This window comes from Neophocaena asiaeorientalis, unplaced genomic scaffold (assembly GCF_003031525.2).
Source record: "Neophocaena asiaeorientalis asiaeorientalis breed wild unplaced genomic scaffold, Neophocaena_asiaeorientalis_V1.1 scaffold65, whole genome shotgun sequence".
In the NCBI taxonomy this organism is placed as follows: domain Eukaryota; kingdom Metazoa; phylum Chordata; class Mammalia; order Artiodactyla; family Phocoenidae; genus Neophocaena; species Neophocaena asiaeorientalis.
In genome coordinates this window covers 1,634,060-1,652,610 of record NW_020173215.1, presented here as the reverse complement: position 1 = coordinate 1,652,610, position 18,551 = coordinate 1,634,060, and the positions used below count along the sequence as shown (strand labels likewise).

The 18,551-nt window shown below is 37.7% G+C and overlaps 1 protein-coding gene across 1 annotated transcript; it reads left to right on the top strand.

The window, feature by feature from the left end:
- Nucleotides 1–7,648: 7,648 nt before the first annotated feature.
- On the top strand, nt 7,649–12,918 carry IL2 (interleukin 2). The gene is made up of 4 exons (XM_024745110.1): nt 7,649–7,842; nt 7,936–7,995; nt 10,614–10,760; nt 12,543–12,918. Exons 1-4 carry the CDS (start codon nt 7,696–7,698, stop codon nt 12,651–12,653), a joined length of 465 nt encoding a protein of 154 aa, XP_024600878.1. The 5' UTR covers nt 7,649–7,695; the 3' UTR covers nt 12,654–12,918.
- The last annotated feature ends 5,633 nt before the right edge of the window (nt 12,919–18,551 follow it).

Below are 18,551 nucleotides of genomic sequence, written 5' to 3'. Positions count from 1 at the left end.
ACATACTAAGGTTTCAGAAGGCTGTGCTTTTCTTTGGTCCCCATATTTCCTTCATTTTTAACACTTGTTTTCTGTATTTATAGTTACCTCCTATGCCTCATCCTTTTAAACTGTCAGCGATTATTTCTTCTGTGGGCAGCCTGATTCCCACAATTGTTTCTAATCTAACCTGCTCTTGAAAACAAAAAAGCTGGCTAGAACTGGGCCTAAAGAAAGCATGAGCATAGAGCAGAAATGTTAAAAACTTGGCATATAGGCCGTGACTCCACATTCCAGAGCCCACTGCAGACTAAATATCCATGCGCACTTCTCCACTGAGAACAAATTATTCTCAGTACAGCACTCCAAGCAGACACTGTTAATAATTCAGCACATCAGAGGACTTTTGAAAATTAACTTACAGAGTTTTGGTTGTTTTAGAGGAATGAGGCTGCTTTTCAACTCAGATCAGGATAGGTCAATTTTGATGATGAAGGGTAGCAGAATATTTCATCCCAAAATACACCCTTTTGGCCTTAAGAATTATTTTTAGTTGATTATTTTGAGAAACTACAGACACAAGAGCATCTCTGAAAACAGAGTAGAAGTTACCCTTTTGTAAGAGAGATCTACAATTATAAAGGAAATTTACTTTAGAGAGGGGTCTGTACCAGGAAGAAAGCTCTTACCAAAGATAACTTTTTTTTGACTGTTCATTTATCTGCTTTTATTTTATTTTTTTTAACCCACTTTATTTCCAAATATAACTTTCTAACTTGAGAGACTTATCTGCATGGCAGGGCAACCTTTGCTTACCAAACATTTCCTCTTTTCACCTTCCCAAGAAACGCCTTCCCCTCTTTGAAGCCCCAGACCCCTATCCGGTTCCTTAGCTCAGGATGGTATCTAAGCCTCAATCATCTGGCTGCCTTTTGAGGCTCAGATCTTTATAGTGCTCCTGTAGGTACATACGTATGTACTTACAATTGCTTATTTTTTCTCCTATTAATCTGTCTTTTATTACAGGGTGGGGGGTGTCTCAGCAGAGCACCTAGAAGGATAAAGGAAAAATGTTCCTTCTCTACAATGGACAGAGATCTCTTTAGACGGGACTGATATATTATGGAATAATATCTATGTTATACTTTACCTCTAGTAACCCTATAGAATGATGAAAAGGTATTTGGTTAATTAGATTTTACCTGCGTTTAATCTGGGCTTTGCTGGAACGGTAAAAATTTCTACCTCTTTCTTTTTCAACCTTCATATTAGGCAGATTGATAAACCTGGATGATATCAAAACACTTTGCAAAGCAAATGCCATCATTTAAAGAAATATCTTAGTAGAAAAGGGAGCGGGTGTAGCATACCAGAAACAGGTCATGGGACTACTCATTCATTCAAAGTTATCAGATTAGTGTTGTGTGCTTTCATTTATGATATTTTGTCATTCACTCAAGAGTCCACTTAGGTCCATATTGTCATTTTTGAAATGAAAAAACAGGCTCAGAGAGGACAAGAAATTTGTTCAAGGTCACACAGCCAGTGAGTGATAAAGACGACTGGCACTCAGGTCCACCTGATTCCCAATTCCAAATATGGAACTGAAGGTATTAGTATAATCTGCAACTGACATACATTTCACCATTCCCGCTCCTTTCTCCCTCTTGATCCACCCTTATTTGATAATATGGAAACTATGTAATTGGTACAGAAATATAGGCTTATACCACTGATAAGGAGTGGTAAATTGTTAAGAACTTTCTGGATAAGTATCAAAAGCCTTAAAATATTCATACACTGACACAGTAATTCCCATTCTAGGATTTTATCCTAAAAGGAAAATCAGAAATTTGCACAAATATTTATGTGCAAAAGAGCTTAGTGAATTACAGCCCTATTCATAATTGTGAATGTTTGTAATTAATGTAAATTCCAATAATAAAATAGTCACACAACAGAATAAAAATGTTTTAGAATACTTAATATGTGAGATATTTATAACACATGATTAAGAAAAATAAGCATGTAAAACCATACCACAGAAAAAAGATTAGATGGACATAAATACCAGTATGTGATAACAATAGTTATATCTACCTGGTAAGATTACAGTTGATTTTAAATTTTTTTCAGTTTCCTTTTATTTTCCAAATTTTCTATAATGAATATGTATTATTTTGATATTAGATCATGTTACAATTTTTAAACAAAAAATCAGGCTATAATCTTTAAAAAATATATTAGTTAGTGTTAAAAACAATACAACAGGCCCAAAATGGAATCGTTTATGCTAAGTCCCGCATCACTAAACCAAGACTTAATTACAGTGTTGGCTCTCCCAGATATTCCAATCAGGAATTGCCTAATCAGCATAAATTAGGTAATCTGCCTGATAGACCCCTGCAATCCCCTAAAGGGAAGTAACCTTGCAGTAACCAGTCCACTTTTTTGCCTAGTATAACTTCCTTGCTCTCATTCCCTTCTGGCTATTTTCATTTTGTACAGCTCCCCAGAGTTCCCTTCTATCTGCTAGATTGGATGCTGCCTGATTCGAATTGACTTTTGCTCAAACTCTCAAAATTTTTAGTATGCCTCAGTTTATCTTTCAACATTAGGAATGATGGAACAATGTACTGTCAATGATACATCCAAAGCTTCTCTAGAAGAGGAAAGAACCAATAGTTAACAGAGAACTTAAATGTAAATGATTTTATTTTTACAATGATTTTAATGAAGGCATTTATCTCCACAGAGGAGAAAGCTAATATTTATTTGTAAGTTGCAAGGTTTAATCTTAATGTACAAAGAAAATAAAGGTCTTCATGAAATATATGCAGCCAGAAAATTTATTTCCTTAACTATTTTACTGTGAAATGAGATAAACGGATGTGAAAGTCCTTTATGAACTTGAAGTGCTTTACAAATCTATTACTATTACCATCAGAAGACTGTCATGTTCTACCTCTAGTAACTGCTGTGTGACTTGTCATAGGGGTCATATATTTACACAAAAAATTATTTCCAAAGGTTGTGAAGATACTCCCAATTCTCATCACATTTAAGTAATAAGCTGTCTCCTGGTTGACAAATGCAGACAATTGCCTTGTGTGATATCCCCATGTCAGCCTTAGAACACTCCTAAAAGGACAATGCAGCTTAAATCTACATTAAATACAATCATTTTCTTACTTTAGATATGGGAGAAGTGTCAGGAAACATCAAATGCTCCAGTGCTTTTAAAAGACCCCAGAAAGAGATTAAAAAACATGAGCAAAACCAGCTTTCATAGCTACTGTATGGATTCAGCTGCTCTAAATTCTTAGAAATCCTAAAGTTGCTCAAACAAGGTGTTGGTTAAGTGAAGGTGGATGGTGGATGATGCCTCACTTGATTCATCAGCTATCACTGAGAGAATGAGTGAGACGGAAAATGGGCACAATTCATCTTTTTCTATGTAGCATAATGGGCCTAGAATTTGGCATTACTATTTAGCACAGGAAATACATAAGATTAGAGACAAGGAAGCCTTGGGTTTTTGCTCTAACTTCACCACTAATTTAAGAATGGGATCTTGGGTAAGTCACTTAAACCTCTAAAAACACCAAATTTCTTATCAGCAAAATGTGACTCAATTAGATAATGAATTTGAAAACACTTTGCAAAATTAAAAGTACCAAGGAAATAATTCTTCCATTCCAAAAGGTTATGAACATCATTAAAATTTACCACACAGAAGAAGAGCACACACAAACGAGACTTAACTGTGATGAACAGACAGATTTACAGAAGCGGTATCACATTAAGGCGGACCACAGGTCTAATAAAGACAAACAGTGGGCACCAACCTATGCCTGAGGAAATCTGGATTTTCACAGGAAACACAGAGCTCCTAGTGAAATGTTCTCTAGGTGGTATGGAGATGATCCAACAATATGTCCTAACTTCAAAAGAAGAGAACGGTATCTTGAAAAACCAAGAGGCCTTCAGAGAGACCGACAAGTGATGCATTAATACAGGCATCAAGCTCCAGATCAAAATAAAGTTTTACAGAGCTGTGAAAGAGGCTCAGAAAGAAGAAATTCTTGCAGGAGGTGGAGTCCTTGAAAGTTAGCTTTGATGGGTGGATGATTAGGCAACTGACTGACCAACCTCCCTGGGAGGCAGCTTTAGCAACTTGGGCTATTCCTGAGTCTAAGAGGCAGACTCACAAACAATGCTAAGCAACTAGAAGAGCTTCTAATTGAATAGTGAAATTTATTTTCAAAGGGGAAGCAGGGGGTGTGACACATGCGGTAGTTAGCAGTCTACTACTGACTCTATAACCACTATAGCCAGAGAAGTCCGCTGATGTGTCAGACATGTTAAAAAGTGAAAGTTTGCCACAGCATACGATTGCCGTAGCTTTCTTCCCAAGCATTTCAAGAAAGAAGTTATAAGGCCAACTTCCATAATGATGCCTGTTACACAATAAGGACAAGCCAGGGGCCTAGGAATTCAATTTTCCACAGGGTCCCGTCAATGTAGCCATATACTGACCCACTCTCTCATGGAAATAGCCGGAGAAATATAAATATCAAGACTATGAGCACATCACAGGCCTCACTGGAAAAGCCCCACACAGAAAAATGTGTGGGTGTGAATTTTTCCATTCTGGAAGGGTAAAGGCCTGAGCTGATGATGCTGGGATGAGACACTGAAGTCTTTAGAGAAGTGAAACAAGTGTAATAAAGTTGACACACAGATTACCAAATAGCCTTTCCCTTATAACTGATGCTAAATTTGTGGTTTTGATTTGAAAGGTACAGAGAGACATTCTGCATTTTTTTAGGAAAAAAAAAAAAAAAAGGAAAGATCATCATCATTGGTCTCTAATCTTTTCTAAAAGAAAAAATTATTGTCTATAACCTGGCTTTTTCTTCACTTTTTTTCCCTTGAGGAACTGTAATTCTTAAATTTTAGGAAGATGTTTTATACTCTTCTGAATATTGCCTAATGCATAGATAAAAAGTACTGAAACATTTTTTTTTTTTTTTTTTTTTTTTGCGGTACGCGGGCCTCTCACTGTTGTGGCCTCTCCCGTTGCGGAGCACAGGCTCTGGATGTGCAGGCTCAGCGGCCATGGCGCACTGGCCCAGCCGCTCCACGGCATGTGGGATCTTCCCGGACCAGGGCACGAACCCGTGTCCCCTGCATCGGCAGGCGGACTCAACCACTGCACCACCAGGGAAGCCCTCTCTGTTCTTTTTATATACAATTAAGTGTTCCTTAGAATGTGTAACCTGGACTTCCCTGGCAGTCCAGTGGTTAAGACTCTGTGCTTCCACCGCAGGGGACACGGGTTCAATCCCTGGTCAGGGAATTAAGATCCCGCATGCCTCGCAATGTGACCAAAAGAAAAAAAAAAAAAAAAAGTAAATTATGCTCAAAGAATGTGTAACCTTTCCTGCCTATCCATCCTCATCTTAATCCTAAATTTACATATCTACATTTTAACCATGTTGTCAAAATTCGGTTTAAAGTCATGTTTCTTCTTCAAAATTCTTCATATTCACTTTTCTTGAGGCAGCAATCACCTATTACCTGGGATTACACCTGTCTGTGTATGGCTGCTCTATTACACATCAGGTTGTTTGAGAAAGAACACAAATGGTAAGAGTGTGGGCTTTGGAGTAAGATTATTCTGGTTTCAAATCCTTGTTCTGCCCTAAACTGGTAGTAAGGGCTAAATAACCTAGAACAAATTATTTAACATCTCTGATCTTCAGTTGTCTAATCTACAAAATGGTACCATCACTTCACAGGTAAGGCTTAAACTAGACGGTGCGCCTGCGCATTTTCTTTCTATCTACCTGACAGCATCATAGGTGTTAGATAAATATGTTTAAAGAATAGACAAGAAATGAATAAGGTAGTAAGAACGGAGAAGTTACAAGAAATGTCTTTGAAGAAGGATTTCCTCAGTTTAAATTAGCAGTATATACCTGTACCATCATTCAGGCAGTCAGTGCATTACACTGCAGACAAACGAACACAATCCTAAGTATCCTACCTGATATAATGACTACAAAAATACTGATCTGATGTTATTTAATAACTATTATTGTTACACTCATAGTGTCACAGGTGCTTTAGAAGCTAAATCTAAATCTATTAAAGAGTGAAAACATATAAACTAGAAACTTGTGGACTGGTTTATATATGGCACACATAAAGTCTATTATAAAACTGGCATCAATACCCTTGGATGCAAACCCTTTTCTGAGTATTTGTTTGTCACAAGGTTTTGCAGTACTTAATTTTTTCATAAAGGTGCTCCAAGAATTGTAATGGATACCCCTCCTGGTAACTTCTATTGATTGAGTTCTGGCTTCTGTATTTTAAGAGTCATGTTGGAATAACTGAGCCCAAATACCCCTGCTCTGAGGACTGCTCTCACTCCACAAGACACACACACACACACACACACACACACACACAAACATACATGTTCCGTGGCTCACCATGGCCTCCTGGACTGCTTATTACCCTGCCTTTTGCACCCCCAGCCACAATAATTAGGCCAGTATTGGATCACCACGAGCTAGTCACATCATCTTTCTCCTAAAGAGTGAACAAATGGTATCCAGAAATTCCAGTTAGTGAGCTTCCTATAAACAAATAAACTTGGGGATCCCTATTGTTATGCTCGTTTTCTGCCTTATATTTAAAGAAATATAAGCAATCTGTTCAACAGAGAGAGAGAAAGAAATGAAATGGACATGAAGAGGGAGAAAGATCTAATAACTCAGGCGGCCCCTGAGAGACTGAGAGGAAGAAAAAGCATCCTTGATTCTGGCAACATTCCAACTCTCACTATATCCCCTTGATGCCCATCAAAAAGGATAAAGGAGCAAAAATAAATCTGTAGAACAAATGACCAAAAACAACCCCCATTAGCATTAGTAGTGTCCTTGTATGCAAACCCTTTTCTGAGCATGTTTGTTAAACACCGTACCACTAAAAAAAAAAAAAAAAGTACAACAGACATTAAGAGATTTAAACAGATACAAGAAACATGTTAAAATTAAAATAGCATAAAACAGTGCCTCAAGCTCAGTATTTTATGTATTCTAATTTTAATACCTCTCTAGCTGATTGTATAAGAAGTAATCTAGCATGTTGTATGCATTAGCTCAGTCATCGTGGAGATAAAAAGGTAAAGCCATCCTGAAACAGGAAACCAATATTCTTCCTGTTTAATCAACAAATCTAAAAATTTATTCTTTTCAACTATTTATTCTTGCTCTTGTCCACCACAACATGGTGTTCCACATAGTTTTATGACAAAGAGAAATTTTTCATGAGACTCTTTTGTATCCCCACCCCCTTAAAGAAAGAGGGAGGAAAAACTGTTTCACACAGAAGGCGTTAGTTGTATGAATTAGAACTGCCACCTAAGTGTGGGCTAATGTAACCAAGAGGGATTTCACCTACATCCATTCAGTCAGTTTATGGGGGTTTAAAGAAATTCCAAAGAGTCATCAGAAGAGGAAAAATAAAGGTAATGCTTTTTGCCACACAGGTAGAATCTTTGAAAGTATGTGTAATATGTAAAACATTTTGACACCCCCATCATATTTTTCCAGAATTAACAGTATAAATTGCTTCTCTTGTTCAAGAGCTTCCTATCAGCCTCTCTAATCACTACTCACAGTAACCTCAACTCCTGCCACGATGTACAAGATGCAACTCTTGTCTTGCATTGCACTAACTCTTGCACTTGTGGCAAACGGTGCACCTACTTCAAGCTCTACAGAGAACACAAAGAAACAAGTGCAGTCATTGCTGCAGGATTTACATTTGCTTTTGAAGGAAATTAATGTAAGTTTATTCCCTTTCTTACTCAAATTATTACATTTAATGTTTCTAAGTGGAGTTTCTTTTTTTTAATAACAGTCTGTTATGCTTTCTCAGAATTACGAGAACCTCAAGCTCTTCAGGATGCTCACATTTAAATTTTACATGCCCAAGAAGGTAAGTACAACTTTCTACATTCATTTACATTTTAATAGAATTGAAAGTAATGTGAAAATTTACAAACTACCTGGATTAATAGCACTTCATCTGAGGAGAAGAATTAGTAACCTCAGCATCTTTTTGAAAAAAACCAAGTTTGCTAATGAGCCTCTGAAAAATGGCTTTGCCAATATTTTCTTTATACGTACTTATGTGTGTTTTGGGGTAGAGGGAATGGGAAGAAAAGAATAATATTCTCTTTATTGCTCAGACAGTTTTAAAAAAGATTGTGTTGACCTACTGTTTTATTTAAAAATATAAAACTCTAGAGATACTTGATCATATCACTTTACCACTCAAAGTAGCAAAACTGATTATCAGAGGGCCCACTTTAAAATAAATCCTTTACTGTTTTAGGAAAGATTCTTAAGGATCTATCTTTGAGAGGCAGCATAGCAGTAATCCGTAGCACAGATTCTAGGGCAGATTATTTAAACTGAAATCTCAGCTCTGCCATGTCCAATCTTTTGTAACCTTGGGCAAGTTACTCTCTTTGTGATTCAGTTTCTTACTTACTTATGTAAATGATAATTGTATATACTTCATATAGTTTTGTGAGGATTAAGGAGTAAATGTAAAGTACTCAGAACAGTATCTGGCATATGGTAAACACCATATAAGCATTAGCTATTAGAAGTAATAATAAAGACAAAATTCTTCCTGGAGAGTGCAAAGTAAAATTTTGGACTTACACATCTTTCATGTCAATAGACCTAGAGACTTCTGATGCTATATGACTTACATTCCAAGACTAAAAGCTTCATTGGTTGTCTGGGGATTCAGGCAGTTAGCTAAGCATCATCTAAGCTCCTAGAGCTACGCTAGTCATGTAAAATTTCCTAGTCGTCATACCAGTCAACAGATAATGGGCAAAATCTGATGCTAAGAAGAGCTTGTCCCTGGGTGAACAGCCCAGAAAAAAAATGGGATTTAAGGGTAATGAATGCAATCCCACTGACCCACTTCTTATAAATTCGAGGAAATTATACATCAAACTACCCCTTTAAAAGATAAAAAGGAGATAACTTAGAGATGCTCCTCCAACTTAATCAGAGTCACGTAACTCTTACCTCCAGCAGCGTAAAGACACTAGACTCTTTTTTGAAGGAAAGAGCTCCAAGTTGCTCATGCCAAAAACTTAAGCCCTGAACTTGTAGAATTTATAGTAGCAAGTTGAAAGGGCGTTAGATGAAAATGTCATAAAATGTATGTGGTGTATTCCTACCTCTCCTTTTAAAAAGTGTTAAAAAATAACACCAGATTATGTGCATAATTTAGAGGGTGGTAGAATTCTTTGAAATCTAGCAGTTTCTAAATGACAACGCAAAATCTATTTGAAACTAAAAGTAATGTGATAAACGCCATTCATTTGTTCATTTTACAACCATTCATGTTTGCAAAAGAATTTAGAGAACTATAAAAACATTTAATTCAAAGGTTGTTATGTTAATGTTATAAAGAAAAAGAACTGAAATTTAATCCTGGCTCCACCTAGTCATATGGCCTTGGGGAAGACATTGAAATTCTGAGATTTAGTTTCCTTATTTGTAATATGGAGATAACACACTGCATTACCTATCACAAAAGGTGGCTGTGAGACTTGGGCTTCTTTAGGACAAAACACTTTGAAATTATAATGTACCATAGAAGTATGAAATATTATCATTATATATAGAAGTGTGTTGTGTGTGTGTATTTGTATGTGTATATGTCTAAATTAGGAGGCCCATCCAAAAATCCTTCAAATATTGTAAGCTTTTATTTGATTTGGACAAATCATTTTTAAAAATATATCTTAGGGCTTCTCTGGTGGCGCAGTGGTTGAGAGTCCGCCTGCCGAGGCAGGGGACACGGGTTTGTGCCCCGGGCCGGGAAGATCCCACATGCCGCAGAGCGGCTGGGCCTGTGAGCCATGGCCGCTGAGCCTGCGCGTCTGGAGCCTGTGCTCCGCAATGGGAGAGGCCACAACAGTGAGAGGCCCGCGTACCGCAAAAAAAAAAAAAAAAAATGTATCTTAATGTACTTATTATAGAAAAGTAAAAAATTAAGATGTAGTTATATGTGCCTTGCTATACTGACCCATTACTAAATAGCTACAACTAACTAATCCATCAAGTGTTGGAACTGTGACAGATGGCATCCAAGAGCTCCCTCTGTCCCTAACATTCTATGATTCTCAACTCTTAGATTATTAAATATTAGAATCAGAGAACGTGATCCTATACTTCCACATTATGACTACTCTGATTCTAATAATTTCTCTGCAGACTGGAAAAGAATTCAACCTATATTGGTGATTTACATTTGGGTGCAGAAATGTTGATTTTTTTTCGAAGTCAAATTAAGCTGAAATTAATGACTCATTATTTGTTAACAAACAGTTAATGCTAACTATGGGCAGCTGAACTCTCATTTTCCAGTCTTATAATGTTGGTCCATCTTTATAGCAATGATGAAAACAGAGAGAATGGTAAAAACTATATACTGCCTCTGTTAATACATTTTGATATTAATTTCTGATTCTGACCTTTAGTCAGGGCAAATTGACCTGATAATTACTTTTATTATTATTCAAGGCTACAGAATTGAAACATCTTCAGTGTCTAGCAGAAGAACTCAAACCTCTGGAGGATGTGCTAAATGTTGCTCAAAGCAAAACCCAGAACTCGATAGATATCAAGGATTTAATGGACAATATCAACAGAATAGTTTTGACACTAAAGGTAAGATATTACCTTATTTGCTCTCCTGGAAACAAAATAAATGGAAGGGTGTTTTAACATGGTATAACATTTTTGGTGTTTGTGAAGTACTCATGCATTTTAAGTCCACTGTGAACATAACTCACTTGTATATTAGGTGGAGCTGGGAAGTGTAAGCTAGAGGGCTTCCACCTACCATCCATTCAGGGACAAGCCCCCACCGCTGCACTCTGTCACCCCTCACATGAACACAAAATTGGGAGTGGAAGAAGACACTGAATTGAATTTCACAGAAAGCAGACAGGTTTCATTATATATTTTTTAATTCCTTCAGATCATTTTCCAGAATAGCTAATTCTGATTACCTGAAAGACTTTTTAAATGAGATTTTCCTATCATCTGGTGGAAGAACTGAGAGATTTGTCTAAAAAAAAAAAATGGCAACCAGTAAAATGGCCAATGGACCAGATAATTAACTTTTTATTTAGAAGTAATACTCACTTTCAGGACCTCAAGTATTTTTAAATGCATAGGAAGCATGAAACATACAAGGAACTTGGGTGATGTGAGGAATTCATGGCTCTCTTTTCTCATCCATCTGCCAAAGTACAAAATCCATAAATTAATAGATATCCTAAATAAACAGCATAATTTTAATTACAGTAGAACCAACTTTCTAAAAGTATGTAACTCTAGTTGTTTCCAAATAAGAGTCACTTTATTAGTAGACAGTCTCTATTTAATTTAAAAAATACATTGAGATCAATGTCATCTACCCATTGATAGACTCAGTTTACCATCTATGTCAATAATTTTGCTCTAAAATTCTTGACCAACATCAGAAAAACTCATTCTAAATTCTAGATGCAAAATTAATATAAAATTACATGAAAATCAGAAAAAGCAAGATACTTTAAAAAATCTAAGCCCCCAAGAGGTTATAATATTTAAATAACTATATGTAAGAGGGTATATAATACTGCAATAGTTTGTTTAAAGGGAATACTTTCTCTCACTTGATTTATGTTTCCAGGATAGGAATTACTTCAAATTTGATAAAGTCCCCCCTTTCAATCTCACTATATATCAAAATATTTTCTTCTTAGCTCGTCAGCCAGAGGTAGAGTTGAAACAGTTCCTATCAGCAGAGGAGGTTAATTTCTAAAAAGTCAGTCCACAGAATTTCTAATGTTTAGATTTCTAAAAATTGGGAAATTTATCTGCACTGAGGTGGGGTGGGATTCGTTATGAGTATTTTTGAAAACGTTCTTCATACAAATTTCCCCCCAAAGCTTATCCTAACTTACTCTGGGCTGGTTCCGTCTTGCTTTGGGGAAAATATGAGGAGATTCACTCAAGCAGACTAATAGGAGATTTAAGGTTTAGACATGAAGAAAGTATAATGTGCTTATCACTGTAGACATGTAACCTATATTTAGATACAGATATAATTCGAGAGGAAAAGAGGTTTAATAACTTTAATTCTGCATGCAGCACTTAATGAAGTATTTGTCTAAACCTGTTTTAAAATGTTTATTGTACAAAATTCAGGAAAAAAAATCGTGTTCATTAAGAGTGACAATTAACAAATGAGGAAAATTTCAGTTTTTATGTCACTATCACTGGTATCATAACATATAACTTTGGCACATCATTTTGATCATTTCAAGAAAATGTGAATGGTTAATATGTTTAACATACTTGAAAATAAAGGCCATAAGTCTATAAGACTTCAACTGAAAATATTATATATAAGGTAAACTACCTTGAACTAAAACAAAATTAAAATGTTTTCTTTTACAGGGATCTGAAACAAGATTCACATGTGAATATGATGATGAGACAGTAACCGCTGTAGAACTTCTGAACAAATGGATTACCTTTTGTCAAAGCATCTACTCAACAATGACTTGATAATTAAGTGCCTCCCATTTTAAATGTATCAGGCTTTCTATTTATTTAAATATTTAAAATGTATATTTATTTTTTGATGTATGCTTTTCTACCTTTTGTAACTATTAGTCTTCAGATGATAAATATGGATCTTTTAAGATTCTTTTTGTAAGCCCTACGGGCTCTAAAAAATTCACTTAAATTATTTATCCTAAAGTATTTATTTTTATGTTGAATTGTTAAAGATAATATCTATGTAGGTCAGTTAATAAAATTATTTAATAAAAACAAGCCCAGATATTTGTTATTCCGGGAATAGCACAGAGTGAGCACTAAAATATTTCTGAATTACTCATGTAAACTCACAAGACGGTTAAGATGCTTACAAAAGTCACTCTTCCCCTGAAGAGGTATGTGGAATACAGAAATGGGTTTCTCAAAGCTCTTGCTTTCTCCTTTCATAAGTTGATTAGACTCTTAATTCTAATCTGAGACTACCTCATCAAATTATACTATTTTCCTTCTCCAGGTCATGCCTTAAATTTAAATAACATGCCAAAACAAAAACATTCTTGAAACCCTTTATATGATTGGTGTGTCTTTCTATCCATTCTCCAACATCTTATACCTTGCTCTCTGCCCTCAGGAGGCTCACCTGTTTGACCTATTATCAAAGCTCTCCCCTGCCCTTTGGCTTTCCATTGGGTCCTGCCACTGGGGAACCCTGGTAGGATGTCTGAGGGACAGAAGAGATTCCCCTGACATTCCCTATGGAGTAGCCACTGGATGGTTGTGCCTCTCGACCAAGGAACCCAGTTTCTCTCAAGGTGGCTCTCTTGAGACTTTTGCTTTCTGAGTTCTGCTAACCTTTCCCTCCACTCCTCCCTTCCAGCCTAAAGATGGTAGCACTTATACTATTACCAGCTCCAGGGTGCTACACTATTCCTTGCAGTTTCCCTGTATGCTGACCATAGCTTTGTAAATTGTCTCTTTATTAGGTTCTCCTTGAATTATTCTGAGTATGCCATCTGTTTTCTGAGTCAGACACAGTACTTGTACCAGAAATAGTCCTAAGAAATAGATCCTCAAAATAGAATTCTGGGACCAGGTTGTTCATATATTCAGGGAATACAACAAAATAAGACCATGAGAAATCTATGGGATGTAGCATCCTGATTTTTCAAATTATTATCAGTGGTAGCATAGGATGAAATGCAGATAGAGAGCAAGATGTGAGATGAAATGACTGTGACATTTAATTGCTACAGCAATAATAGTTATAAAAGTTGTGATTATCACCTGTATACTTCTGACAGTCTCAGAGAATGAAGGGAAAAAATTAGTTATGAACACACAATTAAAGACATTCATGGGCAACCAGAAGTCCTCACTGGCAGTTGTGAAGGAGTTCATCTCTTGTAATCATAGGGTTTATATGGCAGAGAACAAAGCAAAGAGTCTAATGTAAGATCTGCAAAGAGCTAGTGCCACTTAAAAGCTTAAGCCCTCCAGGTCTCCTACAGTAAGGATGGGGAAGGAGTGGGACTCTGAGATATGGGATGTGGATGTTCTGCCAGACACAGAGACTGAGAACCTTAAACATCTGTCTTTCCTGTTGACAGAGGCAACTCCTTTTCTTTAATAGAATCCCTTGTGAGGAAAAACCACTCCTTTACTTAAAAACCTTCCAATGACTCACAAATTGAGGACAATTTTCCTCAGAACACACCTCTACCATCCTTCCTTGCCTCCATGCCTAAAATGGGAGTTAAGATCTCAACATTCTGGGGCAATGAGATACAAAGTGTTTAGACCAATGGGGATGAAAAATAAGCCATGTTTGGGCTACTTTAATTGTGATGAATGCAACTCCCTGGGACTCCGAATTTAATGATAACTTGCAAATGGCATTAACAGCTGGTTGAGTAAATGCTGGGACTCTGCAGTGGCCTCTTTTAATGATGTTGAAATGCCAGAGCTTCTTGGTAGAAGATGGAGTCCAAAGGACCAGGGAACTGGAAATGTTGAAATGGATCCATTAGGTACAGTCTTCTCATCTTGCCCAGGAAGACTTTAGGAAGTACACTGGTAAGAGGGACACTAGCATCCACCAGAGTTCTGTGGTGGTGTTTTCATTAGGCCAGAAATGACAGACGGTGCTGCAATGGAACTGGTTTCCCGGATCTCATTGGGTAATAACGTAATCCTGGAATGATAAAGGCCAGGTGACAGCACTTAGCCCTCAAAGACAAAATGGAAGCAATCACCACAATAAACCACAGGGCAGAGTGCTAATCAAAGTGTTTTATCCAAAACAGATCTTAAGTGGTGGCTACCTGATTGCAAGATCCCTAAAAATTAGAAGATTCTAATTCTGTTGGGCAGAAATGAATGAAAGTCACCATAATTGGAATTCATGACCTGTTCCAAGTTCCTGGATTTAAGCCACTTCATATACCTGGTATTCCTGCCTCAGAAAGGGGATGCAGAATCCCTTTAAGGAAGGATACTGTAATATGGCCACAGATGTATACTGCAAAAAATTTCCCCAAGCCATTCTGCAAGAGATATTTACAAAGAGACAATGTGCTGAAGAATGGGAACTATCAAGATATTCTGGGGGCTATTAGATAATGGCCCTGAAGGACCCTATAATTCTGAAACTCCACTGTGAGTCACCATTCAGAATGGGGACTTAGCCTGATGGAAGATTAGCCCAAGTCCCTCTCAGGAGGTCCCAAAGGGATCACAGACCCTCCTGTAGCACACCCCCATAGTGGCCAAGGAGCTGCACTGTTCAGGACTCCCTTCAACAGAACATATTCTCCAGGGAGCATAGGTGACTGACAGTCTCTAGCTATTGCCATTTGCATTTACATAACATGGGCAATAGAATATGTTAACTGTCTTGTCCCAGGGATATATCAATTTTACTGCTTTCTATCCTAATTAGTCTGGAGAGTACTTGATCATCTTACTATTTCAAAGAATATCATGTGGGTCCATTACATTGATGCTTTTATGCTAACTGGATTTGTTGAGAAGTAACAAGTAGGAGTAGTGCCTGAGTAAGGTGAATGTGCGTTAGAAGAAAGGTGACAAGTTCAGGGATGTGTCACAAATATGAAATTTCTAAGGGTCCACTAGTTTCATGCATGTTAGGAGTTTCCTCTACAGTGGAGGGCAAGATGCTGTGCCTTGAAAGGCCAATTACAAAGAGGTACAGAGCTTGGTGAGCCTCTGGGATTTAAAAGAACGCTACATTTGCTACTCTGACCCATTTTTGAAGGGTAACTCATAAGGCTGTCAGTTTTCAGTGAGGCCCACAGCAAGAAAGGGCTACATAGCAGGCCCAGGCCTCAATACAAATTCTTCAGCCACATGAGATTTATGACCCAGCCGACCCAGTGTTATTCAAAGTGTTTGTGATAGAGATGTTAAAAGCCCGGAGAAAGTCCCCAAGAGATAATGACCACACAGTCCTATAGTTTTTAGAAAAGACCACACCCTACACTGCAGATACTCCATTAAAAGCAGCTCTTGGCTTGTTACAAAACCCTGGTAGAGACAAATGTCTGACCATAGGACACCAAAAGATTATGCAACCTGAACTGCCCATCATGAACTAGTTATTAACTGATGTACTGAAACATAATATTGGACAACAGAGCACATTTCACTATAAAATGCAAGTGAGTAGTATAAACAGGTCCAAGAGGGACAAGTCAACTTTATCAGCAGGCAGTTTAGACTTTCATGGTATGTGGTTTAACCCCGCTCCTTCAGCCTACTCCTTCGGCTTCTTGCGGAGTTCCCTATTAGAAAATTGAGGGCCTGGTTCACAAATAGATCTACACCAGACGCTGGTATCAGGCAGAATGGATGATCCCAGAGTAATAACCCTATGCAGATTTGTACATTTGGTTACCCATTTCATATTAAAGGAGAAATGGACAGAGGTTTGGATCTAGAATAGACTGATTTATGGGAAGTGACAAATGAGATTGCCAGATGACTGGGGGTATGAGGAAGAAAATGGAAATGGAAAATTGGTGAGAGGGAGGTCTGAAGAAGATGTATGTGAATGGGCAGAGAATCTGAAGATATTAATGTCCCACTGTAAAGCAGGCTCTCATTATTCAGGTGGACAAGATGACCCTTCCTGAGGATGCCAGCCAGCCTCTTTCTTTGGCCAATCCAGTGCTTATTCAATAGGCTCATGAACAAAATGGCTACGGCAGCAAGTATGGAGATATGCATGAGCCCAACAAAACGGTCTTTCACTCACAAATACTGATCTGGCTACTGCCACTGCTGAGTGCCCAACCTCCCCAAAGCATAAGCCAGTGCTGAGCTTTCAATATGGCACCATGTCCCTGAGGAACCAGCTGGGATTGATTATACTGGACCTCTTCCACTGGGGCATGAACAATGTTTTGTCCTCAAAAGGATAGATCCATGTTCTAAACACAGACTTTCCTTCTCTGCCTCAAGTGTTCTGCAGCACCACTGTCATTAGATTTACAGAGTGCCTTATCCATCACAACACTGCCTCCAACCAAAGAATATAGTTTATGGCGAAAGAATCATGAGCATGTGGCAAGAGGATCATGAGCATGGATTTCACTTATCTCCCTACATGCTCTACCATTCAGAGGCAACTGGCTTGGAAGACAGTGAAATGGCCTGTTGAAGGTTCAGTTATGAACCTGCTTGGAAACAGTATTATGAGGATCAAGTGCAGAATGCTCCATCTGTGTTAAATCAGCAGCCAAAATATGGTACAGTCTCCCCCAGAGCCAGAGTGCACAGGTCTGGGAATCAAGAAGTACAAGTAATGGTAAGCCATCTCATTATTATACTAAATGACTCACTTGAAAAATTTTTTTTACCTCCCATTAATAAAACCTTAGCTTGGTTAATATTAAGGTCCTAGTGCTCAATGAGACACGTGTCTACCAGGAACATTAACTTCTATCAGAAAACTGATTAACTGGGAGCTGAGACTACCTTTTGAGCAACTGGGGGCTTTTCATGCAGCTGAACCAACAGGTACATATCGTACTAGCAGAGTAATTGATTTTGCTGACAAGGGGAAACAATTCCTGCTACAGAACAGACGTGACTGCTACACAATAGGTAACACTGTATTTGGAACCCAGGAAACTCAACGGGGCATCTTTTAGCTCTCTCTTTCCAATTGTACTGATCAATGGAAAAACGTACCAATCCTCAAAATGCAAGAGCACCAAAGATTCAGATTCCATAGAATTGAGATCTGGAGTCTACCACCAGGCAAAGAATTCCGCCCAGCCAAAGTAATGGCAGAGAATAAAGGGGAACATGCAAAGAGTATTGAAAGAAGGTAGCTATGATTACCAACTTTCATGACTGTGAACTTTCATGACTACCAACTTTCTCGGCTATTGAGCAGAGACCCAGGTAGTTATTTTACTTGTTTTTCTTTTTGGGACTTCATATAGTCTCACTTTCTTTATGTGAAAAGTACTGGTGGTGTGCCTAATATTTTAAGTTTCAGGAAAGTATCGCTGAACGGACATTACCCCACAATGATACCAAAATTGATGGAATTTCAAGTGTCTCCTTTGCTTGAGATACAAACTTTTCTCCCAAATGAAGAAAGAGAGTATCTGTTAAGGAACAAAGGAAAGGGGTGAACTGTGCCAGGTATTTCCATTTTCCCCTTGACAACCTGACATCCTCTTGACCCTAAGCTGACTTACATACATTAATGTGCTTTCCTGCCTTCTGGTTTCTAGCTGAGTTTGGCCAAATCCCTGGTAAGAGTTGGATGAAGGATCATCTCTGGATGGCCTCAGGATGGCTTACCAAAGGTCATACTCCTCTCAATATAGCCCTTTCTTTATGACCCTGACCTTCATTTTTCTAGTAATCTCC